General features: G+C 42.1%; 3 protein-coding genes across 3 annotated transcripts; 1 reads left to right on the top strand and 2 right to left on the bottom strand.

The window, feature by feature from the left end:
• Positions 1 to 16: 16 nt before the first annotated feature.
• iscua (iron-sulfur cluster assembly enzyme a) lies at positions 17 to 3,386 on the bottom strand. The gene is made up of 5 exons (XM_030737072.1): positions 3,075 to 3,386; positions 2,789 to 2,902; positions 2,598 to 2,708; positions 2,425 to 2,503; positions 17 to 575 (listed from the first exon to the last, which is right to left on the bottom strand). The coding sequence occupies exons 1-5, from the start codon at positions 3,174 to 3,176 to the stop codon at positions 484 to 486; spliced, it is 498 nt and encodes a 165-aa protein (XP_030592932.1). The 5' UTR covers positions 3,177 to 3,386; the 3' UTR covers positions 17 to 483.
• sart3 (spliceosome associated factor 3, U4/U6 recycling protein) lies at positions 3,160 to 14,961 on the top strand. Its single transcript, XM_030737070.1, has 19 exons — positions 3,160 to 3,577; positions 5,210 to 5,336; positions 5,428 to 5,532; positions 5,615 to 5,799; positions 6,104 to 6,209; positions 6,598 to 6,722; positions 6,820 to 6,975; positions 7,412 to 7,550; positions 8,924 to 9,031; positions 9,185 to 9,262; positions 9,345 to 9,403; positions 9,841 to 9,950; positions 11,527 to 11,639; positions 11,737 to 11,813; positions 11,900 to 12,071; positions 12,167 to 12,618; positions 12,860 to 13,012; positions 13,132 to 13,319; positions 13,468 to 14,961. The coding sequence occupies exons 1-19, from the start codon at positions 3,380 to 3,382 to the stop codon at positions 13,652 to 13,654; spliced, it is 2,838 nt and encodes a 945-aa protein (XP_030592930.1). The 5' UTR covers positions 3,160 to 3,379; the 3' UTR covers positions 13,655 to 14,961.
• Positions 14,962 to 15,114: 153 nt separating this feature from the next.
• Positions 15,115 to 18,943, bottom strand: ficd (FIC domain protein adenylyltransferase). The gene is made up of 2 exons (XM_030737071.1): positions 18,385 to 18,943; positions 15,115 to 16,933 (listed from the first exon to the last, which is right to left on the bottom strand). The coding sequence occupies exons 1-2, from the start codon at positions 18,653 to 18,655 to the stop codon at positions 15,852 to 15,854; spliced, it is 1,353 nt and encodes a 450-aa protein (XP_030592931.1). The 5' UTR covers positions 18,656 to 18,943; the 3' UTR covers positions 15,115 to 15,851.
• Positions 18,944 to 26,200: the final 7,257 nt, after the last annotated feature.

The following is a 26,200-nucleotide window of genomic DNA, read 5'->3' as shown; positions in this document are numbered from 1 at the left end:
ATTTACACACAGAAAAGTATTTTAATCTGTTTATTCACAGTAAGCAAAGCACCATACCATTTTCTGTACTGTTTTTGTATGTGAGCACTAACTGTTGACATTTTCATATGTGGGACCTGAGATTTTATACAAGAGAGCAAGATTGGGCCTCAAATCCAAAAAAAAATATACACACCCATGATCTCTGCTCTGTGTATTAAAGTGTTAAGCTTCACCATGAGCTCATTGTTAATTCCAACTATCTGATGAAGAACAAAAGAACCCATAAACCCTATTAACATCTGGCACATGACCAATATGGGAATCTTGGCTTAAATGCAAGAGACTGATCCCAAAGCTGTGGAGAACTCCCCAAAGGATGCAAGATCCAATGTAATGTGATTACGGTAACCCATCTGCACTGCACTGGTGCTAGGAGAGACATAATATCCAACAACGGGATATTTCAGTGAGCTCTATTATTATAGATAGTTAATAAAAACATTAATTGCTGGCTTTAATGCGTTCCTCCTTCTTGTCCTGTTGCTTTAGCCGGTAATCTGACAGTGCTGCTTTTATGGCATCTTCTGCAAGCACTGAAAAAGAAAAGATTTTAGAGAGACAATGAGCATGAACTGAAAAGAAGAAGAAGAAAAAAAAAAAAGCATTCAGTCCATGAAAAGATGATTTCACCCAAAAATAAACAGTATAATTAATATGTAGGGGTGAGATATATTCATTCATTCTTCCATAGAACGAGAGGTCAGAGGCCAGTCCATTGCAGGGCTAACGCAGAGAGACAGACAATCATTCACGCTCACATTCACACCTATGGTCAATTTAGAATCACAGATTAACCTACAGTTGTGGTCAGAAGTTTACAAACACTCGTCATGTACATGTTTGATTTTATGTTGGATTTTCACTAATCCACACAGGGTCAGAAGTATCCATACACTCACTTCAATCTTTTAATAAGTGGTGCTTAAGGTTCTACAATGTCTTAACTTGACGAGGCCTATTAACTTCTCATTAGTGAGCATGATTGACTACAATTTGTAGCTTCTCTTTGTCAGCATAAAAAAGATTTGTTTGACAGCACTCATTGGATTGACCAATACTCAGAACAATGGGAAAGTCCAAGGAACTCAGTGAAGAGCTAAGAAGGAGAATTGTAGATTTACACAAGGTGGAAAGGTGTCTTGGAGACATTTCTAACCAACTGTAGATCACAAATGATTCATCAGTTCAAAACAATTGCATGCAAGTGCAAGTTATTCGGATGTGTTACCGTTTTGCCAAGGTCTGGAAGAAGACCCAAACTGTAACCCTCAGATGAGAGGAAATTGGTTAGGATTGGTTAGAAACTGCTGGAATACCAGCATCACTGTTCACAGTGCAGTTTTACATTGCCATGGACTGAGAGGGTGCTGACCAAGAAAGAAGCCCCTACTCCAAAATTGACACCTTCAAGCTAGAATGAAATTTGTTGCTGCCAACACGAACGAGCCAAATGCCTTCTGGGCAAAGGTTTTATGTTCAAATGAGACAAAGATTGAACTATTTGGCTACAATAACAAGAATCATGTTTGGAAGAGTAAAGGTGAGGCTTTCAAACCTAAGATCACTGCACCAGCTGTCAAGCATAGTAGTGGAAGCATCACGCTCTGGGGCTGTTTTGCTGTACAAAGTGGATGGATTAACGAAAAAGGAGAACTGCCTCCAAATTCTTCAACTTCACCTCAAATCAACACGGTTGAAACTTGGACAGAAGTAGGTGTTCCAACAGGACAGTGATCCCAAACACACATAAAAATTGGCTTTGGAATGGATAAAGCAGGCTAACATCAAGCTTCTGGAGTAGCCTTCCCAAAGTCCTGACCTCAATCCTATTGAAAATTTGTGGACTATGCTTAAATTCTTGTTTTTTAAAGTCATTAAAGATGTATGTTGTACAATTATTCCACCCTGGAAAAAGAACAGTTCAAAGAAATTATTAAAAGTCCCAAATTACCATGATATTCATGCCCATGACAAGTGTTTGTAAACTTCTGACCACAGCTGTAAAATCCCTGATTTTGGACTGTGGGAGGAAGCTGGAGAGATCCCACACAGGCATGGGGAGAACATGCAAACACCACACAGAAAGGCCTCAACCAGCCGATGGATTCAAACTAGGGACCTTCTTGTTGTGAGATGATAGTACGACCACCCCACAACCAGAGATATATTCATTGTAATGTAATCTCATAACAGTTAAATATCAAAAATAAAATACCTGAGTAAACAATACTGCAAAAACAAGCAAATTCTATTACTAGAACTTACTGATATGTAGTACTGCAGACAGTTAAAAGTCTAATGCCTATGCTATGGTAAAATTTCTCATCAGTTATGAAATATATACCACATCACAACACATTCAACCAACTTTCTTAAACTAACTTGAGCAGTGAAGCTTGACTGGAGGAAGGCAGAGTTCTTTGGCAATGTCTGTGTTCTTGATCTTCAGAGCATCTTCAACCTGCAGATTAGAAGCAGGATTAATGACATCCTATACAACAGAACTTTCAGGGCCCATTTTTGGTCGCTGTACTTTCTTTTGTCCTCTAACATACCGACTTCCCCTTCACCCACTCCGTTGCTAGAGAGCTGGAAGCAATGGCCGATCCGCAGCCAAATGTTTTGAATTTTGCATCCACGATTTTTCCATTTTCATCCACCTGGATCTGCAAACAACACCGAGTCAAACACGGGAATTTCAAAGTCATGACAATACAGAAGCTTCTGCCGCTGACCTCCAGCTTACCTGAAGTTTCATAACATCACCGCAGGCTGGTGCACCCACCAATCCAGTCCCCACATTCCTGGAGTTTTTGTCCAGAGTGCCCACGTTTCTTGGGTTTTCATAGTGGTCCACAACCTTAGGGAGAGGTCACAATTATCAGAAAAAATATATTTCCTCGTGCTGTTGCTGTGGTGGTTGGATAAGATTGGACCCAGCTACCACCAGTGGCAACAACACACAAAATGTCAGCTAACTCTTTCTAAGTAAGGTAACGCGAACTGGTTTGGACGCATTTTCACTCGGTTACCTTTTTGTGATACAAGCAGCCTGCGCTCAGCTCCGGTTTAAAGAGTCTCCTGCTGAAAAACGACAGTAAAGACCCAGAGCTTCGTAAACTCATACTCGCCATGTTCCCGTACCAACTACGGAAATCAACGAGTGCGAACGAGGAATGACGAGCGCTTTTTGTTGATAAACAAACGAGAAAAGGTTCTACACAACTATGGAGCGCCTACTAGCGGTAGTTAGACTGTGAGCCGAGTGACGGGGCTCCGCCTCTCATCATCCCGCTGGCTGTTAGCAGGCTGTTACCAGGCAGACAGCCTTTCCAACATGGCAGCGTCAAGCAACGCAGAGCAAACGCAGTTGCAAGATATGGAGGAGGAAGATGCAGGGATGGAGGAGAGGGAGATGGAGTCGGAGGAAGAGGAGGAGGGCATGGGAGTAGAAAATTCAGACGAAGACGAGGAGGACGATTCGTCGGAGGATGAGAAAGAAAATGAAGCCGAGATCCAGCGGCTGGAGGAGCAGGTAATTAGCCAGCGTTAGCCGAAGGGCTAATGAGAATGAATGGGTGGTAAACACGGGCGGCCACAACCTGGTAGGCAGCTTAAAAGCTGCGAACTCCTCCGTCTAGACGTGGTTCAATAAAAGCAGAAAATACTCGTAGCGCTGGTAGCTACCATTAACCAAAAACAACTAAATATAAAACCTCGTCATTTAAATTGCTATCGCGATTTAGCTGCTCTGCTAATGTGTGATGCTAATGGTTCGCGTGCCCGTACCACACGCGCGTTTTTGAAGCCCCAGTTAACGGAGAGATCCCAGCTTTCAGTATGGTTAGGAAGAAAGTGCAAACAAATAAAAAGTACACGCTGTCCTAACTTTAATCGATATCACGTGATCAGCGGGTTCGGTTCCGTCTCATCGAGTCTGCTGTAGTGATGGGTACGAAGGAGTGTGTCTGCAGCTTTGCTCAGGTTGCACTGAGCTGACTGTAGTAGGTGTACCTCTCCTGCAACCTACAAATGCACTCAAATATGGATCTCACTGCATGACTGTACACGATTTCTACTGGGAGCATCAGTTTGTAGTACTGTTGACTGATTTTTTTTTTTAATATATTTTTTTATATTTAATCTGCTCTCACTGATCTAAATGAAGCGTGAAAAACATTAGAGACACTCTTTAAAATCGCGCAGTACAGTTCAACAGCGCAAACTGCAGCCTCTGAAATCACCTAAATGTACAATCTAAAATATGAAAATATGCTCTTGTGGAGGACTGGGTGCAGATTTTAGGTTTGTAGTATTGAAACTGTTAAACAAAACCATTGTTATTGCTGTTTAAGAGAGCTATTTTACTTCCTTGGATGAAATTCTAATTTCACTTTATTTTCTTAGGCAGTGATAATAAATCTCAGGTATATATAATTAATTTTGGATTGTTTAGTACATGCTGTATTTACGTGCAGGGATTTTTCAGCATATAACGCTTTCCAACATGACTGATTAAAAATATTTTCCATCCATCCATTTTCTTCCGCTTATCCGGGACCAGGTTGCAGGAGCAGCAGCCTAAGTAGAGAAACCCAGACCTCCCTCTCCCCAGCCACCTCCTCCAGCTTATCCATGGGAACACTGAGGCATTCCCGACTAGCTGAGAGATATAATCTCTCCAGCGTGTCTTGGGTCTACCCCGGGGCCTCCTCCTGGTAGCACATGCCCCGAGCACCTCGCCCAGGAGGCATCCTAGTCAGATGTCTGAACCATCTCAGCTGACTCCTTTCGATGTGGAGGAGCAGCAGCTCTATTTTAAACAATTTTTTTTTAAAGTAAGGTAGCACACTTTTCCTTAACTGTATACAAATCAGTCGTATTGGTTTATGCATTTGCCTAAGAAGCAAAAGATTTCTGTTTTGATCCTGGGAGGAGACACAGGAAGGGCATCTGGTGTAAAAATCTGCCAGATCAAAAATGTGGAGCTACCCACTGTGGTGACTATTTGTGAATAAGAGAGCAGCTGAAAGTAGGCTTTGCATGTGACCCAGTCGTGATTATGTGCACAGTAACCCCTCCTGAAGGCTTGTTTTAAGCCAGGAGAAACCCCTGAGGTGCATTGTTTAATATCTCACTCCATCTTCATCTTTGTGTAACTTCTCAGCTGTCTATCAACGCTTTTGACTACAACTGCCATGTGGATCTTATCAAGCTGCTCAAGCAGGAGGGGGAGCTTTTCCGTCTGCGAAAGGCAAGGCAGAAGATGAGCGAGCTTTTCCCTCTCACTGAAGGTTGGTGCGCGTCTAACACACTTCTGTGGTCAGAGGAATCAGCAGCTCTGCATTATTTACATCTCAAACTGTGTTTTGTTTAATACTCCAGAGATCTGGCTGGATTGGCTCAAGGATGAGAGCCGTCTGACTGAGGAGGAGCCAAATAGAGAGAAAGTATATGAGCTTTTTGAGAGAGCCGTTAAAGACTATATCTGTGAGTGTACAACACCATCATTACAACTTTCTGGCCTGATGCTTAGTAATTACACAATCATAACATTTAACTTCACACACAGGTCCAGATATCTGGCTTGAGTATGCACAGTACTCAATCGGTGGTATGGGCTCACCAGGCGGGATAGACAGGGTGAGATCCATCTTTGAGAGGGCGGTGACAGCTGTGGGGCTTCACATGACCAAGGGACAGATGGTGTGGGAGGCGTACAGAGAATTTGAGAACGTCATCCTGTCCACAGTGCAGGTTTGTGTTGCTGTCACTAGGCGAGAACTCGCCATTCACACTTAAGCCATGTTTTTGTTGTTGTATTGATTGTTTATATATATATATATATATATATATATATATATATATATATATATATATATATATAAATTGTTTCAAACACTGTATTAGAAATGACAAGTTAGGGTAAAATAATTTTATTTTTCATATTAATGCTGTCAAAGTGTGTTTCCTTCTTTCAGGATGCTGAATTGAATTCCTTCAGTGTTTGACTCGGTGGCCTGTTGTTTAACACCATGTTTTCTGCTGTCTTTCTTCTCAGCCTACGCCTGGCAGGATTCCCAGCCATGAGGAGCAGGAGATGCTGAACACCCAGCTCGAGCGAATCCATACACTATTTCGCCGACAGTTGAACATACCCTTAATGGGTAAGCATGACGTGTCTTCTGGCCAGACTGGTTGCTATAAAATGAGACTGATTCCTGTTGTGAGAGCCATATGCCACAAATGACCCAGTTTGAAGAAAAATATGATGCTGGCTTTTAGGATAAAATTAAGGTGTCGGAGTGATGATATGCACGCCTTGTCAGTGCACTCGAGAGAGGCAGATGGTTTGGCATCATGCTGTTTTTCTCTGAATGGAGAGCTGTGCCATTTGTGGAACATTTGAATCCCTTTCATGTCTAAATTTAAATACAATGATTGAGATTAAGTAGAAACCTCTGAAACACTTAAAATGACAAATTTTAAGGAATCTAGAGAAACAGTAAAGATTTCCTGCAAAATTTGTGATAATTGTGCTCTGATGCTTTGTAGACATGGAAGCCACCTACGCAGAATATGAGGAGTGGTCTGAACATGGGGTCCCTGAGATGGTTATGCGTCAGTACAAAAATGCTTTGCAGCAGATGGAGAAGTGCAAACCGTTTGAGGAGGCACTGGTAACCTGCTTTGCTAAATAGGACTTCCATTTGTTCTCTGTAATGTCTTTGAATAATGCTCATAGTTTTTGTGAACCCTGCTGTTGTTTTGCTGCAGCTGGTAGCAGAACCTCCCAAGTTAGCAGAATATCAGGCTTACATCGACTTTGAACTAAAGGAGGGTGACCCAGCACGGATCCAGATAACCTTTGAGCGCACCCTGGCAGAGAACTGCCTGGTACCAGACATGTGGGCCAAATACACCACATATCTCGTGAGTATTTGTTGGTGCTTGTTGTGATGCTGTCTTTTAATTTGGACTTGCTTTTTCTCTTCATGTCCTGTTGCACCTTATTGGGCATCATTTGCCATCAAAAGCTAAATGGTAATGATCAGAGTGTTGGGCTGAACTTATCTTTATTAATGAGAGCAGGTCTCCTGAAATGAAATCACAGCTCTTTAATGTAGTTTCTGACATTGTAACCACACAGGTTGATAATGATTTTACACAGGAATGATTAAATGCTGCATATACAGTTTTGGTCAAATGTTCTAATTGAGGTTTCATTCACTCTTTTGAATTTGTGCAAACATCCTTTACGGTAATGAAAGAGGACTGGGTCTAATGTAAAAAATGAGGTTGCTTATTTTGTGCTTTCTTTAGACTATTTTAACCATTTTAAAATATTTGCTTTCACTATGATCGACAGGATCGTCAGCTGAAGATCAAAGACTTGGTTCTCTCCACTCATGAACGTGCAGTCAGGAACTGCCCCTGGACCATGGGTCTGTGGAAGAGCTACCTGCTCGCTCTGGAGCGGCACGGAGCCGACCATCAGACTGTGTCAGGTAACACACCTGCAGTTCTCATTATTTAAACAATTTGAATTCCATTAAATTTTTCTCATAACAAATATTACTGAAACAGATCCAAAGGATTTACAGAAAAAAATCACTAAGAAAGGATAAAAAATTATTGAGTAATAATGAAATCATAAATCAGAATAAACACATAAAAGAATGTTTTAGGTTAAAAATAACTGTTGAGCTGTTTAACCGATGAGGAAAGATGACATGGGAGTAATTACTTGATTCTTGAGTAATTACTGAGTTACTGTTATTAATACTCACTGAGTTACAAGCTGTTGCAATCTATGACAGTGGTATTCAACTACAGGCCTCGACAGCCGGTGTCCTGCAGGTTTTAGATGTGTCCCTGATCCAACACACCTGAGTCAAATGGCTGAATTACCTCCTCAGTATGCAGTCAAGTTCTCCAGAGTCCTGCTAATGACTTCTATATTTGACTCAGGTGTGTTGAAGCAGAGACACATCTAAAACCTGCAGGACAGGGGCTCTCGAGGCCTGGAGTTGAATACCCCTGATCTATGAGATGACCACTTGATGATGTTGTCCTGTTGGGGGTTTCCCTCTGAACCAAGGCTGCTGATAGATGCTGTCCCTTCGCCTCCTTGGTGGCTTCTCCCTGAGGCTTTGATCTTTACCAGACAGCTGCTGCTAGTAGGTACTGCTACTAGTTGCTGGGACATTTCTCAGCTGGTCAGCACAGTCTCAGATCTTTTTTCAGCCAATACAGTTCCTGGGTGGATACTTTGACTAAAGTTAGAGGTGAATGGATGCACTGTCTGTGCTAATCTTAAATCCAACCTCCCTTTTACTGGCCTTAATTATCACTTGATGACCTTGAAAGGAGATTTGGTGTGTTGGCTTTTCTGCTTTAGGAAACTCAGTGTAGAAAAAAGGAGAAGCAAACATCTTTAAATGTCTTTAAAAATTTACACTGGGAAGCAATTTAATTTCATATGTTTAAGGTTTTAGAGTTGTGAGTGGAAAAAAAACATCTTTCACACCTCCAGTTAGAATATATCTCTCTTTTTTGTTCGGGAGAGAATATACAAAACTTTTCTCGATAATCCTGAACTGATTTATTATAGCTTTTATAGTTAATGTCTATCACGATGGCCTATAAACAGTCATGAAACATGTAATAGATATAACTAAACACAATCTGAATTCTACCTTGATATTAAATCATTAGCAGTATAAATAGTAATTAAAGACGTGTGCTTGTTTTTTCATTCACTTAAAAAACTATCTTGAGTATATTTAAAATATTAGTGATCTTATGGAAAAATGTTGTTGGCCATTATAGTTGTGTGTTGAATTTTGATGTGCATTATTTTATTTTGTCTTCCACACAGATGTTTTTGAGAAGGCACTAAATGCAGGCTTCATTCAGGCTACAGATTACGTGGAAATTTGGCAGGCGTACCTCGACTACCTGAGGAGGCGTGTGGATTTCAGTAAAGGTGAGGACAGTCGTGCGTTATGAACAGTCTGTGCTGTAAGAAAAAAAATACACAATTCAGATCATTTCTTTGCTGATGTGTTACCTTGTGTGTGTGTGTTTTTTTTTTTTTTTTTTTTTTTTTTTTTTTTTTTGTTGTTTATTTGCTTTGCAGAGTCGAGTAAAGAGTTAGAAGAATTACGAGCAGCCTTCTCTCGATCTCTGGACTACATGAAACACGACGTCGAAGAGAGTGAGCAGACGTCGCTGAGATCTGTTCTTGTAGCGTTCTTGGTTTAGTTTTCATATTTATTCACCTTCTTTTGTCACCGCAGGGTTTGGTGAAAGTGGTGATCCTTCTTGTATCATAATGCAGATCTGGGCACGGATAGAGGTGAGTGGTGTTACTATGACAACCACTTTCAAGAGCACGTATTGTGTAGTCGTGTTGTTCAGTTGTGGTGAGTAAATCATTTATCATGGTAGAATGAGCGAGGAAATCACGACAAAAGCAATAATCGTTATTTATAAAGCTTGTTCTAAATAAAGAGTTAGTACAGCTCTACAGACAAGTTTGAGGCACAGTGGAGTCACTCATAACAATCACCTCTACCCTCTAATGAGATAGAGGTTAGAGGTGTTCTCAATTCAGTTCAGTTTTATTCATATAGTGCCAAATCATGACTAACAGTCACTTCAAGGCACTTTATATTGTAAGGTAAAGACCCCACAATATAATTCTCAGTGACAGCATGAATATGGTAGGTAGTGTGTTTGCTATATAAATGTAATATTTGTCTGAGCATCATTTCCTTTTCTTCTCCCTACCAGGCTCTTCACTGCAAGAACATGCAAAAGGCCAGAGAGCTGTGGGATAAAATCATGACAAAAGGAAACGCCAAATATGCCAACATGTGGCTGGAGTACTACAACCTGGAAAGGTCTGTCAGTCTGATGTTGTCTCAGTTCAAACACTTCTTCATATGCTTCCATGTAGTAGGCTATACGTGTGTAATGTATATACTACAGTAATGTGTAAAAGTCTTGAGCCACCCCTCATTTCTTTATATTTTTGCTTCCAGACTTTCTTGTAATCTTTTAAAGGGGTCTTGAGTAATAGCTCTTCAGGCTTTCTGAAGGTCTTTCAAAGTTTTTCTTCAGACATTGGCTGTTTTTTTTACTCATTTTCAGTCCAATACTTGTACCTGACCATTTTCAGAGGAATGCTTTTGTTTGTTTGTTTACACCACTTAACACTGTCCGATGAATGGTTTAAGCATAAAAAGCCACCTAACTCAAGGGATGAACCAGTGTGTCTACATATAAAAGATAACTTAGCAATTTTAAATTGTATTGTTAGTCACTTTGTTATTAGCAGTCTACTGAAGAAACACACCATTTGTTTCTGGTTCTTTAGTGGAATCATTGATAAACACCAAAGATAACAGTTATTTTTTTGCACAAATAAGGTGATCACCAAAGAGCTTTTAGTTGAAAACCTCGCATATCTCAGTATGGTGTGCAGCATGTCCCTAAAAACTTTGAGGAAACTGGACAAGTGGAGGACAAAAGACAAAGTGGCAGGCCTGAAAAAGCATCTACAGCAGATGAACAGTATCTGAAAGTCACATCCTTAAGAAACAGAAAAACTGTAGCCTCACCAGAAATGGTCCCAGTTGAAGGATCGCTGTCAAGAAGCCATTCCTAAAGAAGGGAGAAAAGGCTGAGGCACACCAAATTACCCAAGAACAGGACTGAAAATCAGTGTCAACAGGTCTTAAAAATCCAATTTAGAAATTTTTGGTTCAAATTGTTGTCAGTATGTACATAGGAGGTCAGGAAAGAGGTACATGGATTGGCCTCCCCCAGAGCCCGGACGTCAGTATTATTGAAGCAGTGTGGGATCATCTTGAGACAAAAGGCAGCCAACATCCAAAGAAGAGCTTTGAATGTTCTTGAAGAAGCCGGGAGAACTATTCCTGAAGACTACTTAAAAAAATGACAAGAAAGCTGCCTGAGAGAGTTCAGGCTGTGTTGAAGAATAAAGGTGGTTACACCAAATACCGACTTTCAAACTTGTTAGAATTGTACAAACTTATATACTTACATACTGTATTTCCATGTGTGTTTGCACATTTAAATAAACATCTGCACCTATTTCCCATTTTCTGAGCAAAATCTAAAGAAATGAGGGGTGGCTCAAGACTCAGCACAGTACTGTAAAATACATGTAAATTCACAGGTTAATCTTTTCGTAAACAGAAAGTTGTGAATTTACCAGGAATTTATCAGAAAGCATTTGACTGTGAATTAGAGGCGTACAGCATGCCACACTCAACATAGCACAGCAGTACCACATGCCAGTGTGAAGGCACTTTTTCACTCAAAACACTGATTTTCAGTATGCAGTTTGATAGACATGACATGCCTGACTGGGAAAAACAAATTAAAGGGCTGATGACTTTGTGACTAACTACAAAACTTGGTTTGCATGATGATTTTATTTTTTATCTCCAGGTCATGTGGGGACTCGACTCACTGTCGAAAAGCTCTCCACAGAGCAGTTCAGTGCACGTCAGACTACCCAGAGCATGTGTGTGAAGTCCTGCTCACCTTTGAGAGGGTGGAAGGTGAGTCTCAAACTAAAAATAATAATAGTCACCATAAAAATAAGAGAGAATTTCACAAATTACAGTGTGCCTCTGAATTTTGTGTTCTCACCTACAGGTTCTCTGGAGGACTGGGACGTGGCAGTGCAGAAGACTGAGACTAGGCTGAACAGGATTAATGAACAGCGAGCGAAGGCAGGAGCACTTGTCAACACTGCACTGGGCAGGTGTATCATTTGGCTGCTTTTGACTAATGTTACCATGTTCTGCCCATCTGTTAGGCAGCTGAGAAAGAAGCCAATCTGGCTCGGCAAGACGAGGAGAGAACTGAGCAGCGGCGGAAAGCCAAGGCAGAAAAGAAGGCTCAGAAGAAGGTCCAGAAGGGAACTCGAGCTGGGGAGAAGAGGAAAGCAGAACAGGATGATTATCAAGATGAATGGAATGAGGATGCAGGTAATATACACGACTTAGCTGGCGAGATAGCCTTCTCATTTTTTTTAAGCAAAACTAATTGTGATTGTAACTTCTTGTTTCTCTGTGACAACAAGGTCCTAAAAGGCACAGAGGAAACAGTGACCAAACCACAGATGAGTACATGGAGACAGAAACTGGACTCTTTGGGAAGACCGCTCCCCCTGGATATAAGCCCGCTCCACCTGCCGCTAAAAAAACCCTGCAGGGAGCATCAGCTCCTTCCCACAGGCAGAATGACGACAACCCGGAGCTACGAAATGACAACTCCAGCGTGTTCGTCAGCAATCTGGCCTACACACTGGAAGAGCCAGAGGCGAAGCTCAGGACGCTTTTTGAAACCTGTGGTCCAATCAAGCAGGTTCGCCCCATCTTCACTAATAAAGGAAGCTTCAAAGGCTACGGCTATGTACAGTTTGAATCCCTGGTGTCAGTCCCTGAAGCCCTGAAGCTGGACAGACGGGACGTGGAGGGCAGACCCATGTTTGTGTCACCGTGTGTTGATAAAAATAGAAATCCTGACTTTAAGGTAAGTGTGGGTCAGTTCTTTCATTATTTGTATTGAACTTAAATGCCGTCATCATTTTTATTTAGTTTATCTGGATGCTTATGCCACCTCACCAGGTCTGACATTATTATTTTAGGTACTGAAATATTGTGATGCAGTATTCATTAATCCAAGTTTGTAATCTATGAGGTTTTCATCCAACTTGGCTAAGATGATTGGAGCATGCAGTACAGGTGATATCTTCACATTCATGTCCCTGTAGGTGTTTAAATACAACACGATAATGGAGAAACACAAAATTTTCATCTCTGGTCTACCGTTCTCGTGCACTAAAGAGCAGCTGGAGGAAATCTGCGGAAATCACGGCACTGTCAAAGACGTTCGTCTAGTCACATATCGCTCAGGAAAGCCCAAGGTGAGGAATAAAGGGGACAGCGGTGAGATGATTGCACTAATGATTACTGCCTTTGACTGACACACAGGGTGGAGATGCTCTTGTTGATGTATTTACCCTCTTGCTTTGTGGTTCTGCAGGGTCTGGCATATGTTGAGTTTGCAGATGAAACCCAGGCCTCTCAGGCAGTGCTGAAAATGGATGGCATGGATGTGGAGGGCAACAAAATCGCTGTTGCTATAAGTAATCCTCCTCGCAGAAGCCTGCCAGATAAACCTGGGTCAAGCAGGTCCACGGGAGACATGATGCCTCGCCAGGTCTATGGAGCGTAAGTTTACCAACACATTTCTCCCACTTGACGCGTGTTCGAAAATGTTTGCAGACATTCTTTCCCAGTTTCTCAAATATTCCTAATATTCCTAGACCTACAGTGGTAATAAAGGCATGAGTCAAAGCTTTTTCCTTTCCTTTTCCAGGAGAGGGAAAGGACGGACCCAGCTCTCCCTGCTCCCTCGTTCCCTGCACCGACAAAATGCACCTGTCGGCAAAGTGGAGAACGGGACTGCGGCGGAGCAAGTGCCAGCCAGCACAGCAGCAAATGCAGCCGGAGAGCCCAAACAGTTGTCAAATTCAGACTTTGCCAAGATGCTTCTCAATAAGTGAGAAGACGGGCAAGAGCGTAACGACCGCCTTCACACTGAAAGCCATCTTGTGTCCTTACAAATGGGTGTTTGTGATTATTATGATTTTTTTTTTTTTGTAACTGGTTACCTAATGTCCCTTTAATCCCAGTCATGCTCTCATCATCCGTTCTGCGAGATTGCCTTAAATCCCCATCACAAACCCCTTTTCAAACAGTGCGTTAGATTGTTTTTGTTGGGTGTGTTTTGAAGGTGGCAGCCAGGAGGTTTTATTAAAAGTGTATCATATTTGTGTGTAAATATACTGTATCTAAAATTGTAAGCCTCGTGTTGCAAGGTCTTTTTTTTTTTTTTTTGGTTGTTGTGCTCTGTAAGGGATTTTGACAGAAGCATATGGGAGAGTATTTTTTTAAATATTCAAAACAGCCAAACTTGTGAATGTTGTTTTAAATAGGTATATGCAAAAGTTTGGATGTGGTGTAATATAGTTGGTGTGTGTACATAATGTTGGATGTGCTAGTGATGAAAAGACACTCCAGATATTTTTAAGGAGCCGAAATTCTTTAATTTCCTGACTGTATAGTACAGCTACTTCATTATTTTTTACATAACATCATCTCTGAGTCACTGTCTATTACTAATCTTTAGTATTATTATTATTATTATATTATTATTATACTAGAGTACCTCTAAAGGTTCCATCAAAAAATATATGACCCTTGTGTTTGAGGGCATTTTAATAGTGTGAAAGCTGCCCTCCTGTCAAATTACACAGCTGATGCTTGACTTAAAGTATCTACACAACTGTTGCAAGTATACCCACTTATATTTTCATCCATGACCTGTCTTTATTGAATTTAATAACATCTGTTGTCATATGAGGTTATAAAGAGAGGTCATAAAGATAATCAAACCATGCAGGGTCATTTTGACCCCAGAGGACGAAAGGTGTATGGCAATTAAGAGGACATCACTAGTGAATTTAATTGGCATTCAGACTATTTGGGAAAACTACCACAGCTGAGTATTTGGTAATAAAAGGACACTTGTAGCCCCGCAACACACAGTACTGGAGACGACACCTATTATTTTACGGTTGTAACAAATCGAACACGATATCAGAGTGAATTGAATGAAATTCAAGCAATTTTGTATTGATTTTTCTTGACAGAGTTGATGTCACCTTGTGGAAAAAAAAAAAAAGGTCAGAATCTATGCAGTTTCCATTTCAGTTTTCTCGTGTTGTCTGTCCACCTGTCTTGTTTGCATATATTAAAATTCTGTTTGTGTACATAATATTCAGTAAATGCATTTCAAAAAAAAAAAAAAGTCAGCATAGTTTGTGATAAATCTAAATTTTCAAAACAAATAAAATACAAGCTGTATGTATTGCTCTCACCACAGTGGCCTAATCTTAAAAAAAATTAAAAAGTTAAATATGTTGAAGTTGTAGAAGTCACCTTCTGTTTTATGTCTAATACTAAAAAGGTATGTGCATTGCTGTTTGTATAATTTCTATAGACAATGTTTTACATTTGGAATAGAGGTAAATAATAAAAGGCTAATTTTTTTTTTGTTTAATCTCAGTATTTATTTTTGTGCTTTTGGATTTTGTCTCCTTTCTTCCCTTGTTTTATTTTTGGGTCCTGTAAAACAAATGAAGTCATGTCATGTTTCTTTTCCCCCTTCTTTTCTGGTCTAAACTGGTTTTAATAAAGTCATATAAATGATGCCCAGCTCTGTTTATTACAGACCACTTTTACTTTAAAATAAATAAGAAAATACAGGAAAGTGCATCGCAGTGTCTGGAGACATCTTCATGTCAAAGAACCAAATGTTCAAGGTGCACAGCGGCAGGTAAAATCAAGGAGACGCTTCAAGTCAAGACAACATCATGGTTAGTTTCATCATGTCAGCAGTGTAGACAAAATTCATGTACTATGATGGAGAATCACAATGCCTGAACTCTTCCATAACAACTTCATTTTGTTGTGTAGGAAAATTGCTTGTGTGAAAGCAAACTTGACAACAAAAAGCCCACTTTCACTTCAATGTCCTGAAGCAGAATGAAGAATTCAGCATGCAGAGAATCTCAACTGTGAGGAGGGAATGATGGGTAGGATGTGGCCAAGGGACAAAGTAATTCACATTTTATGATGGAGCTTTCAGATCAACTTAGATCCATCTTTGCATGCTAGTGTCTCATGCTCATTTTCCCCTCAGTTGTGGAATGGGATGGTCTGCTTGCAGTCAAAACAAGTCTGGTCCTGGCCTGCTCCCGGCAGCCCTACGGCGTGCTCCGTTGTAGAAATCAACAACGTGTCCAATGTTATTTCTGTACATTTGGCTATAAAGCGAATGAAGGGCCGCACATCGCCCTCGTTGGCTGTGTCCAGAGCGGCGTAATATTCGGCCCTTTGTTCTTTGCGGATAGTAATCGGCGGGTATCTTGCTTGCATGAGCACGAGGTTCATGAGCAGCCGTGATGTGCGCCCGTTGCCGTCGACAAATGGGTGTATGTACACCAGTTTGTAGTGGGCGAGCGCGGCATACTCCACAGGGTGCAGCTGCAGTGCCTCGTCAGAGTTGAGCCACTGAACCAGCTCCTCCATGTGTCTCTGCAGGTCTCGAGGGTGAGGAGGGATGTGGTGGCCCACAAACACCTGGCTGGTGCGAAGCCTCCCTCCCTCAACAGGGTCCACATAGCCAAGCACTCGCCGGTGGATTTCCAGGATGTCATTTACCGTGATGGCTCCGGATCTCGACAACAGCGTGGTGTTAATGTATTTCATGGCTGCATCCACCCCGATGGCCTCATTCTGCTCCTGGAGGCTCTTTCCGGGGACGGCGTAACGTGTCTCGATGATGTGACGAATTTCAGACAGAGTGAGTGTGCTGCCTTCAATGGCCACTGTGTGGTAGATGTGGTGGTAGTAGGTCTCCTCCATCACTCGACGGAATGCGGAGTTCCCTTTAGGAATGGACATAAGCTGGCGCACTTTACTGTCGATGATGCTGAAATAACGCTGGTCGATCTCTTCCACCAGGGGAAGGGTCCGGTCTCGGCTGACCAGGGCTCTCTCATTGCACGGTGAGATGGCCAGGGCCTTGGTGTAGAGGTGATCTGCCTGGACAACATCTTTCTCCTCCTCTAAAATGGTCCCCAGCTCTGTCAGGGCATCCACAAACTCTGGGTTCATGCTAAGTGCATGCACCAGCAGCTTGTGAGCCTTCTCCCTCTTCCCAAGTTTCTTCATCTCCTGAGCCAGCTGTAGAGCAGCTTTGGCCTCCAGCTTCATCTCTGCAATTAGAGTATGATGGACAGGGTCAACAGTGTAGACACAAACAGCAGCTTATCCAGAGGACCTTCCAGTCATGTCATGATAAAAAAAAAAAAAAAGAATCACCTATTAAAAACTTCAGAAATCATTCAGAAAATGAATTAGGCCTGCAGCTATTGATTATTTTAGTAATTGAGTACTCTATAGATTATTCCATCAACTAATTGGATTAGAAATACTCCTGCCTTATGCAATAATAAATATTCAAAAGAGAAGAAACACTGGGCTTTTAAAATGAACTGCTCAATGGTTTCCATTTTAGAAACGCAGTATTTCCAACAGTTTAAATGCATACAATATCCATCAAAAAATTTAACCCTTTCATTGTATTTATATGCTATATTAAAAATCACTTTTCCTTACTGAGGCATTCCCAGGGCAGCCAAGAGATATAATCTCTCCAGCACGTCCTGGACAAGCCCAGAACACCTCACCCTTGAGATGCCCAGGATTAATTAATGTTAATAATACTTCAGTGTCCAACCCAACAGCCTCATGTCAGTGCCTCAGAGTTTTACTGGCCCATGTATATTTTTACTGGCCAATGGGGGAGAAAGCTTTTATTTTTATATTTTTAAATATTTATGTGTTATATTAAGCGAAATCCGCAAAATAATGTTTCTAAAGCCTTGAAATAAATATGGTCTAGTACACCACCTACACCCCATTTGATTCGCCCCTGCTTTTAGCAGGTATCACTGCCATACAAAAAAGGACGGCCGTCAGCGAGCTGCCTGATTTAAACATATCAAACTAAGTTAACAATTCATCTGCATATTTTATTTTAACTTCTGTAGTTTTACTGTAGATCTTTCATTGTGTAAAACAAACGGCGGTGGACGGGAGCAGCTACAAAGTTCTCTTTTCTTTACGTTGGCGCTTGTTGATCAGGTGGTTTGAAGAAGGCCTGCCATCAGCTGTTTCCCGGTAAAACTTTTAAACGTGATTACAGGAACAAGCGCACCACCTGAGCTCTTGGTAAGGACTCCGCCTCAGTGCTTCGCCATAGGCAGGCTCCTCCGGCTCCATCGTCACTGCTGCTGTTGTGTTGTCAGTCCTTTCGTTAAAAACTGGGGCTTAATGATGTAATACCTTTTATTCACACGCGTGCTCCTACATACATTTCTGCAGGTCTGTTTTTAGTCGCAAATGTGGGTGAAACGTTAGCGCTTACATGATGACACCTGAGCGTTGCAGAGTTTAAAGGAAGCATCGAAGCAAATAATTTAAGTCGAGGATTTTTTATAATCGATGAATTGTTGCAGCCCAAAAATGAGCATCCAACATCAAAAATAGTTAGGTTGACATGTTCACACTGCTATCACTCAGAAAGTCCAGCAGAAGAACCTGAAGACAATTAAGGACAGACAGTTTTCACCAGCAGTTGTATGAGTAAACAACGTGTATGTACCTTTGCTCGGTTTGGACCTCTGAGGCAGCAGATCAAGAGCAGTGAAGGGGACAGTGAGGCTGGTGGACTGCACAGCTGGATGCTGCTGTGGACTTCCCCACAGCTGGCAGCGTAGCTGGGCGATACCTCTCAGGGAGGCACAGCACTGATCCTCCACCCCAACCATGGGCATCAGGAGCGCCACCAGTGAGCCGAGGGCGATGCACAGCAGCGGGCCCCATCCTCCGAGGACACGGGCGCTGTAGTAACTCCACACCTTCACAGCAGCCATGTGGACCCCTGGTTAAATCCTCCATCATCTGGTGTAATGGCCCCCATCTAATGTTCACTCCAGCCTGGAGAGCCGAAAGGTGGCGAAGTGGAGGGAAACGAGTAGCATAGCAGCTGCCGTGACACAACTTTTAGCGCTCAGAAGTTAGACAGCTGTATCACTTCAGCTTTTATGTGATTGTAAGCGGAGCCTCGAAAACTCAAACTCACTTAATGACCAAACAGCAGCTGGCTTTTTGTCGGACTCGGCATTGTATACATACCATACACATCACCAACTTCCTCGGGCTTAACGTGTGAACATCATCGAATATCATTGGTCAGAGGTGTATTGAAGGACAGTGCCGATTGGGTGAAAATGCAGCAATACAACTCAGGGTTCGTAACCGTCTCTGATTGGCTGAGTTACAAAACGTTTCCCCTGAGTTTTACCTTTCAGGCAGCAGAACATTGTGTAATCAGTTGGATTTTTTTTTTTTTTTTAATTAAAGAGTATTTGAAATTATGAATATTTTTTCTGTCCATAAATTGTAGTTAAAAAAAAAAAAAACTACTACAGGACTCGAGAGCAATCTTGAAATACGTCCAGGCACTTTTTTTTTAATTTATGTGATCAGTGGAACATAAAAGCTACATGTATATAACCATCAGGCAAATCTGATTTAAATAACCTTGCTAAACCACCACAATCTTGGATCTCCCTGATAATTTAATTTAATTTAATTTAATTCAGGATTCTCTGAGTGCAATTTCTATCTTTTATAACATCTCCTTTACTCTGACCCATAATTTTCTGTCTGATGTGATTTTTTTTTTTTTTCATTGAAGAAAAACTTCACTTGTGACATTATCTGTGCCTCCTCCTCTCTTTGGAAGATCCAGAATCTATTAATCTGCAAATATTTTTAATTTCAAAAGCCCGTGACGATGGATGACCCACCTACTACACACCAAATCAACCTACTGGGATAAGCAGAGTAAGTGAACCTCTAAACATGCAGCGACAAATCATTGTTTACAGGATTTTAGGTGAGCACAGATAAATTTTCCATGTTCAAAAGATGATTTTAAAAACAGCCTTCCAGGGTCAAACTCTTATCACAGCCTAGATCATTCTGCACAGTTGAGTTCAATCATTAAAAAAAAGAAGTTACTATTCATTTATTTATTTTCAAATTAGTACCTGAGATAACCAAATAACATTCTTAGAGGTCTTTTGGTGCATGGACATAACAAAGTTATATCATTTAGATTTGACAGGTCTGGATAAACTATTCCTGTGAATCAGAATCAGAATCAGAATCAGAATCAGAAGGTTTTTATTGCCATATGGGTGAACAGGTTCACAGCATTAGGAAATTGCTGCGGTACTTCGTGCTTACAGAAAAAAAAAACAAATAAGTATAAAAACTATAAGACAATATACAAGTATACAAATTGCAAATATACAGAGATATTAGTGCTATAACTATAACACAATATTACAAAATTACAAAATATACAGTGCAGAGACTAATTAAAAGATAAAAGAATGCAAACTATATTCCACTAATATGTACATCAGTGCAATCAGACAGGTGCATAGACATAGGGTCATCAGCGTTTGTGGAGGGTGGTGGTAACAGTCTTAGGGTAATTGTTCATGAGTCCAACAGCAGAGGGGAAGAAACTGTTCTTATGGCGGGAGGTTCTGGTCCGTATGGACCGTAGCCTCCTGCCTGAGGGGAGAGGGTCAAAAAGTCTGTGCCCAGGGTGAGAGTGGTCGGCTGTGATCCGACCTGCACGCCTCAGTGTCCTGGAGGTGTACAGGTCCTGGAGAGATGGGAGGTTACAGCCAATCACCTTCTCAGCAGAGTGCACAACGCGCTGTAGTCTCTGTTTGTCCCTAGTGGTGGCTCCAGTGTACCACACAGTGATGGAGGAGGTAAGGATGGACTCAATGATGGCAGTATAGAACTGCACCATGGTCCTTGCTGGCAAGTTGAATTTCTTCAACTGCCGCAGGAAGTACATCCTCTGCTGGGCCTTTTTGACGACAGAGGTGATGGTGGGCTCCCACTTGAGGTCCTGGGTGATGGTAGTTCCCAGGAAACGAAAAGAGTCCACTGTGGTGATGGGGGTGTCAGTCAGGATGATGGAGGGTAGAGGGGCTGTGTGCTTCCTAAAGTCCACTATAATCTCCACTGTCTTCTTGGCGTTCAGTACCAGGTTATTGTGGCTGCACCAGGACACCAGACGTTTGACCTCCATCCTGTAGGCCGACTCGTCCCCGTCTGAGATGAGTCCGATAAGAGTCATGTCGTCTGCAAACTTAATAAGCTTGACAGACTGGTGGTCAGAGGTGCAGCAGTTGGTATACAGGGAGAAGAGCAGAGGAGAGAGGACACAGCCCTGAGGAGTGCCGGTGCTGATGGTCCGGGAGTCCGAGACATTCTTCCCCAGCCTCACGTGCTGCTTCCTGTTCATCAGGAAGTCAATGATCCACCTGCAGATGGGATCTGGCACGTTCATCTGGGACAGCTTGTCTTGGAGGAGATCAGGGATGATGGTGTTGAAGGCAGAGCTGAAGTCCACAAACAGGATCCTGGCGTAGGTTCCCTGGGAGTCCAGATGCTGTAGGATGAAGTGCAGAGTCAGGTTGATGGCGTCGTCCACAGACCTGTTGGCTCTGTAGGCAAACTGCAGGGGGTCCAGAAGGGGGGCTGTGAGGGACTTGAGGTGGGACAGCACCAGACGCTCAAATGACTTCATGACCACAGAAGTCAGTGCCACAGGTCTGTAGTCATTTAGTCCAGTGATCCTTGGCTTCTTGGGGACAGGAACAATGGTAGCGGTTTTAAAGCAGACAGGCACGTGGCAAGCCTCCAGTGAGGAGTTGAAGATGTTTGTGAACAATGGGGCAAGCTCGTTAGCACAGTGTCTCAGTGTGGCAGGTGAGACACCATCTGGACCTGGAGCTTTGCGAGCTTTGACACTCCTGAACTGCTTTAGCACCTGGTCCTCCTGAATACAAAAGACTGTGGGGTGGGGGAGGAGGGGGACTCTGGGGTGGGAGTCCTTGATGATGTGGGCTTCTCTGAGGTGTGGGGAGTGGGGGAGGTTGGGGGGTGAATATTTGTGTTGGCTGTATTGTAGTTGGGACTGGTGGAGGTGTGAAGGCTGCTGAACTGACCATCAAAACGACAATAGAACTCGTTCAGTCTATTTGCAGTTTGTAGGTCGTCTGTGGAGTGGGGGGTTTTAGGCTTGTAGTTGGTAATCTGCCTAAAACCTTTCCATACAGAGGCCGCGTCGTTCTCTGAGAAAAACAGTACACCTTATAATTCAGTAGCTTGTAGAACCAGCAATAACCTTAGTAATCAATTTTCTGTATGATTTTATCAGTTTCACATCATTGTGGGGGGATTTTGGCCCACTCTTCTTTGCAACTTTGCTTCTGTTAATTGACGTTTGTGGGGATTTATTTATTCATAGCTCTTTTAAGGTCCTTTGACTGGGCCGTTGCAACATCTCAGTTCTTTTATTTTTCAGCCATTCTGCTGTAGATTTGCTGCTCTCCTTGGGATCATTGTACTGTTGCATGACTCAGTTTCAACCAAGCTTTAGGTGTGGAATGACCTCACTCAAACATCTGCCTCACAGATAATCCCAAATCATCACTCCTCCACCACCGTGCTGACAGTTGGTGTGAGGTGTTTTTGATGATATGCGGTGTTTGGTTTTCACCAAACATGGAGCTGGCTCAAGCCCATCGCCCACTGTCCCCACCGCTGTAATTTTCTCTGATAATTACAGTTTTTTGTAGATTAGCCACTGGTTTTGCCTGTTTCAATCCCATCTTGTACTGCTGCTGGTCATAACAGGAAACTACTTTCAATTCTGTGACTATAAACTGAGATTAACTGGCTCTAGGAAATAAATAAACCCATATTTTAAACATACACTTCACCTCCATTTGACCTTCTGCCAATAGAATGTAAATTCGCTAACAAACAGATGAGGGCAGCATCACTCTGTTATGCAAACATCTGAGTCTCAGTGCAGCATATCCTCTGAAGACTGCAGCAGCACTCTTGGCCTCAGAATCACTATGATCAGGATTCAAAGCGCATGCTCTCTAGTCTTTGAATATAACAAAAAAGAAACCTGTGCTTGTATGAAACGCGATTAATATCCTCATCCTCAGCTTCTTTTTTAATGACATTTAGTAATCCTTCTCACCTGTTTATCTCTTTGTCCTTCACATCACTGCTATTCTATTAGGCTTTATGCATTTTTTTTTTAAAGCGTTATAGTTTAGTGAATCCTCTGTTTATAGTAAAATGGCTTTTAGAGAGATTACCACCTGCTGTAGACAGCTTGAGGTGATGAAGATATATTTCTGGTTGCATGCCAAAACCAACACTATTAGACATATCTTCAGCAGATGGCCATTGCGGGCTATCAGCTCTAAATAGCTGGTATCCACAGACAGCCTGTAACACGCTCTCACCACAGGTATCTCAGGGGAAGTTATGAATTAGCAACCATCCTAAGGTCTGTCTAGAATCTGAGGTTTTTGAATTTGCTGCACTCCCTACTCCCAGTGAGCTCTGGAGCTGCACACTAACATCATTTACCACCACAGAGCCTTTGTTGTTCTGACCCACAGCAATTTCACCTTGGAGGATAATGGAGGTACGGGCATGAGCTTGCTTGAGCTGCATTATTTCTTTATGCTCTATGCTCTATTCATGCAGACTTCCAAATAGGAGGGTATAGTGGCCAAGGATATATTTATTTTGATATGTTGTTCTCTGAGAGTCTGACTGGAGAAAAGGAAGGAAGATTTGGGGAAGTATCAGCATGCTGCCAGTGATTAACTGTGATAGGTGCACCTGCTGCCTGTTGGATACAGGTATCTTTATGTGTATCTGTGGCCCTTTTTTTTTTTTTACTGCACCAAATTTATTATTGGTATTCGGTTCAAAAGCAGCTTTCACCCATAATGCATGAACTATAGTTGTAGAGAAGCACACACAGTCCTTCCAAACATTTTCCATTCATTGTCAAATAGTGCATCACAGCCAAACTCTAAAGCACTAAAGCACAATCATCACTAGAGCCAAAATCACAGCCTGCCCCAATCAGCCTTGGCAGCAATCAGTGCGAGTTAAGTGAACCAGCTTCCCTAGTTATCTGGCTTCAAAGTGTGCTTCTGAGCAGTAACATATCACTGAGGGTTGAGTTACTTTTTCTGTGGCCACAGTCACCAGCTGCTTACAACATGATATGTAACTGTATATACTCTTAACAAACATGGACGCAGTGACGTGCTGTTACTCTGTAGTTTGTCAACTCCTTTTTTTTGATACCTCATGCTTAGTGTTTTGGCCATCACCTGCTTGGTTTTGAGAAACCAGACCTCGCAAGTGAGGGATGGACCTGACTGAGAAAAGGATGCCTTTCACTCATCTACAGTTAATTACAGAGGTTCTCTAATCCACAGAGGGGCAAAAGTATACATACATACAAAGTGGTGTTGAAGGTTCTACAATGTCTTTTAATTGAGAATGTCATCCCGGACATTCTCACCACCAAACTGCACACCCTGGGCCTCCCCCCTCCCCACAGGGCTGTGTGCTGAGCCCCCTCCTGTACTGCCTCTACACCCATGACTGCAGTCCGGCCCACAATAACAACCTCATCGTCAAATTTGCTGACGACACCACAGTGGTCGTACTCAACTCAAAGGGAGATGAGGCAGCTTACAGAGAGGAGGTCCTGAAGTTGACAGCCTGGTGTTCAGAGAACAACCTGGTACTGAACACCATGAAAACCAAAGAGATCATCATCGACTTCAGGAAGCACAGGACTGACCCAGCTCCCCTCTACATCAACGGCGAGCGTGTGGAGAGGGTCCACACCTTCAGGTTTCTTGGTGTCCTCATCTCTGCTGATCTTTCTTGGTCAGTTAACATCACAGCTGTTATCAAGAAGGCTCAGCAGCGACTTCACTTCCTGAGGGTCCTCAGGAAGAACAACTTGGACTCAAACCTGCTGCTGACCTTCTACCGCTCATCCATTGAAAGCCTGCTGACCTACTGTATCACAGTATGGTACGGCAGCTGCACTGAGGCAGACAGGGTCAGGCTTCAGAGGGTAGTCAAGACAGCACAAAGAATCATTGGCTGCCCTCTCCCCTCCCTGATAGACATCTACACCTCCCGCTGCATCAGCAGAGCCAGGAACATCATCAAGGACAGCTCACACCCTGGCTTTGACCTGTTTGACCTGCTGCCCTCTGGCAGGTGCTACAGGTGCATCAAAGCCAGAACAAACAGACTCAAGAACAGTTTCTTCGCCAGAGCAATCACCACCCTGAACTCACGCACTCACCCACCGTAACTGTGCAACACCCACATCTCTGTGCAATATTAGATTATTCATACTGAACAATATCTAACATTCCTATATTGTGTAATATCCAGTATTCATTCACTAGTGCAATATTCATCATCTTCATTTTTATATGTATGCACTTATTTACTTTTCTTACAATGTACAGATGCACCAATATATGTATATATTTTTATACATTCTATTTTTTGTATATTTTATACATTGTTTATTTTCTGTATATTTCTTGATTATATTGATTATACTAGACTATAATATTTTTATTTTTTATTTTAGAGAATTTGATTTTCTGTTGCATGGCACTGAACAGGAGTGGCCCTCCTATCTCATTGTTCATCCTGTATAATGACAATAAAAGGCATTCTATTCTATTCTATTCTAATTTGACATGGACAAACATTAACTTCTTGTTAGTGAACACGACAACTACAACTTGTAGTTTCTATTTGTCAGCATAAAAAGGATTAATTTGTCAGCACTTATTGGGTTGACTAATGCTCAGAACAATGGGAAAGTCCAAGGAACTCAGTGAAAATCTAAGAAGGAGAACTGTAGATTTTCACAAGCTGGGAAGGTCTCTTGGAGTCATTTCTAAACAACTGTATATTCCAAATGATTCATCAGTTCAAACAACTGTATGTAAATACAAGTTATTCTGATATGCCACCACTGGTAGAAGACCCAAACTGTCCCCCTCAGATGAGAGGACGTTGGTTAGGATGTTCAGGAACAACACAGGAACCACCAAGGCTCAAGCCTACCATGAAGTGGAAACTGCTGGATTACCAGTGTCACTGTTCACAGTGAAGGGAGTTTTACAAGAGAATCAACCCCTTCAAGCTGGACTGAAATTTGCAGCTGTCCACATAGACAAACCAAATGCCTTCTGGAGAAATGTTTTATGGCCAGATAAGACAAAGATTGAGCTGTTTGGCCACAATGACAAGAGGTATGTTTGGAGGAGTAAAGGTGAGGCTTTTAAACCTAAGAATACTGTACCAACTATCAACCATGGTGGTGGTAGCATCATGCTCTGGGGCTGTTTTGCTGCCAGTGGAACTAATACTAATGGAACAATGAAGGAGGACTACCTCCAAATTCTTTAACATTACCTTAAATCAACAGCTAGATGGTTGAAACTTGGACA

The sequence above is a fragment of the Archocentrus centrarchus genome, chromosome 9 (genome assembly GCF_007364275.1).
Source record: "Archocentrus centrarchus isolate MPI-CPG fArcCen1 chromosome 9, fArcCen1, whole genome shotgun sequence".
Classification (NCBI taxonomy): Eukaryota; Metazoa; Chordata; class Actinopteri; order Cichliformes; family Cichlidae; genus Archocentrus; species Archocentrus centrarchus.
Note: the sequence above shows the minus strand (reverse complement) of the source record. Positions and strands in the feature narration are given on the sequence as shown.

What these genes read in the sequence shown, in the direction of transcription:
- ficd (XM_030737071.1), bottom strand. Translation starts at nt 18,655, where the DNA reads ATGGCTGCTGTGAAGGTGTGGAGTTACTACAGCGCCCGTGTCCTCGGA. An exon ending in GAGGTCCAAACCGAGCAAAG is followed by an intron (nt 16,934 to 18,384) that starts GTACATACACGT and finishes CTCTAATTGCAG; the next exon opens with AGATGAAGCTGGAGGCCAAA.
- iscua (XM_030737072.1), bottom strand. Translation starts at nt 3,176, where the DNA reads ATGGCGAGTATGAGTTTACGAAGCTCTGGGTCTTTACTGTCGTTTTTC. An exon ending in GCTGCTTGTATCACAAAAAG is followed by an intron (nt 2,903 to 3,074) that starts GTAACCGAGTGA and finishes CCTCTCCCTAAG; the next exon opens with GTTGTGGACCACTATGAAAA. An exon ending in AGTCAAGCTTCACTGCTCAA is followed by an intron (nt 576 to 2,424) that starts GTTAGTTTAAGA and finishes TTTCTTTTTCAG; the next exon opens with TGCTTGCAGAAGATGCCATA.
- sart3 (XM_030737070.1), top strand. Translation starts at nt 3,380, where the DNA reads ATGGCAGCGTCAAGCAACGCAGAGCAAACGCAGTTGCAAGATATGGAG. An exon ending in TGAATGGAATGAGGATGCAG is followed by an intron (nt 12,072 to 12,166) that starts GTAATATACACG and finishes TGTGACAACAAG; the next exon opens with GTCCTAAAAGGCACAGAGGA. An exon ending in ATCGCTCAGGAAAGCCCAAG is followed by an intron (nt 13,013 to 13,131) that starts GTGAGGAATAAA and finishes GTGGTTCTGCAG; the next exon opens with GGTCTGGCATATGTTGAGTT.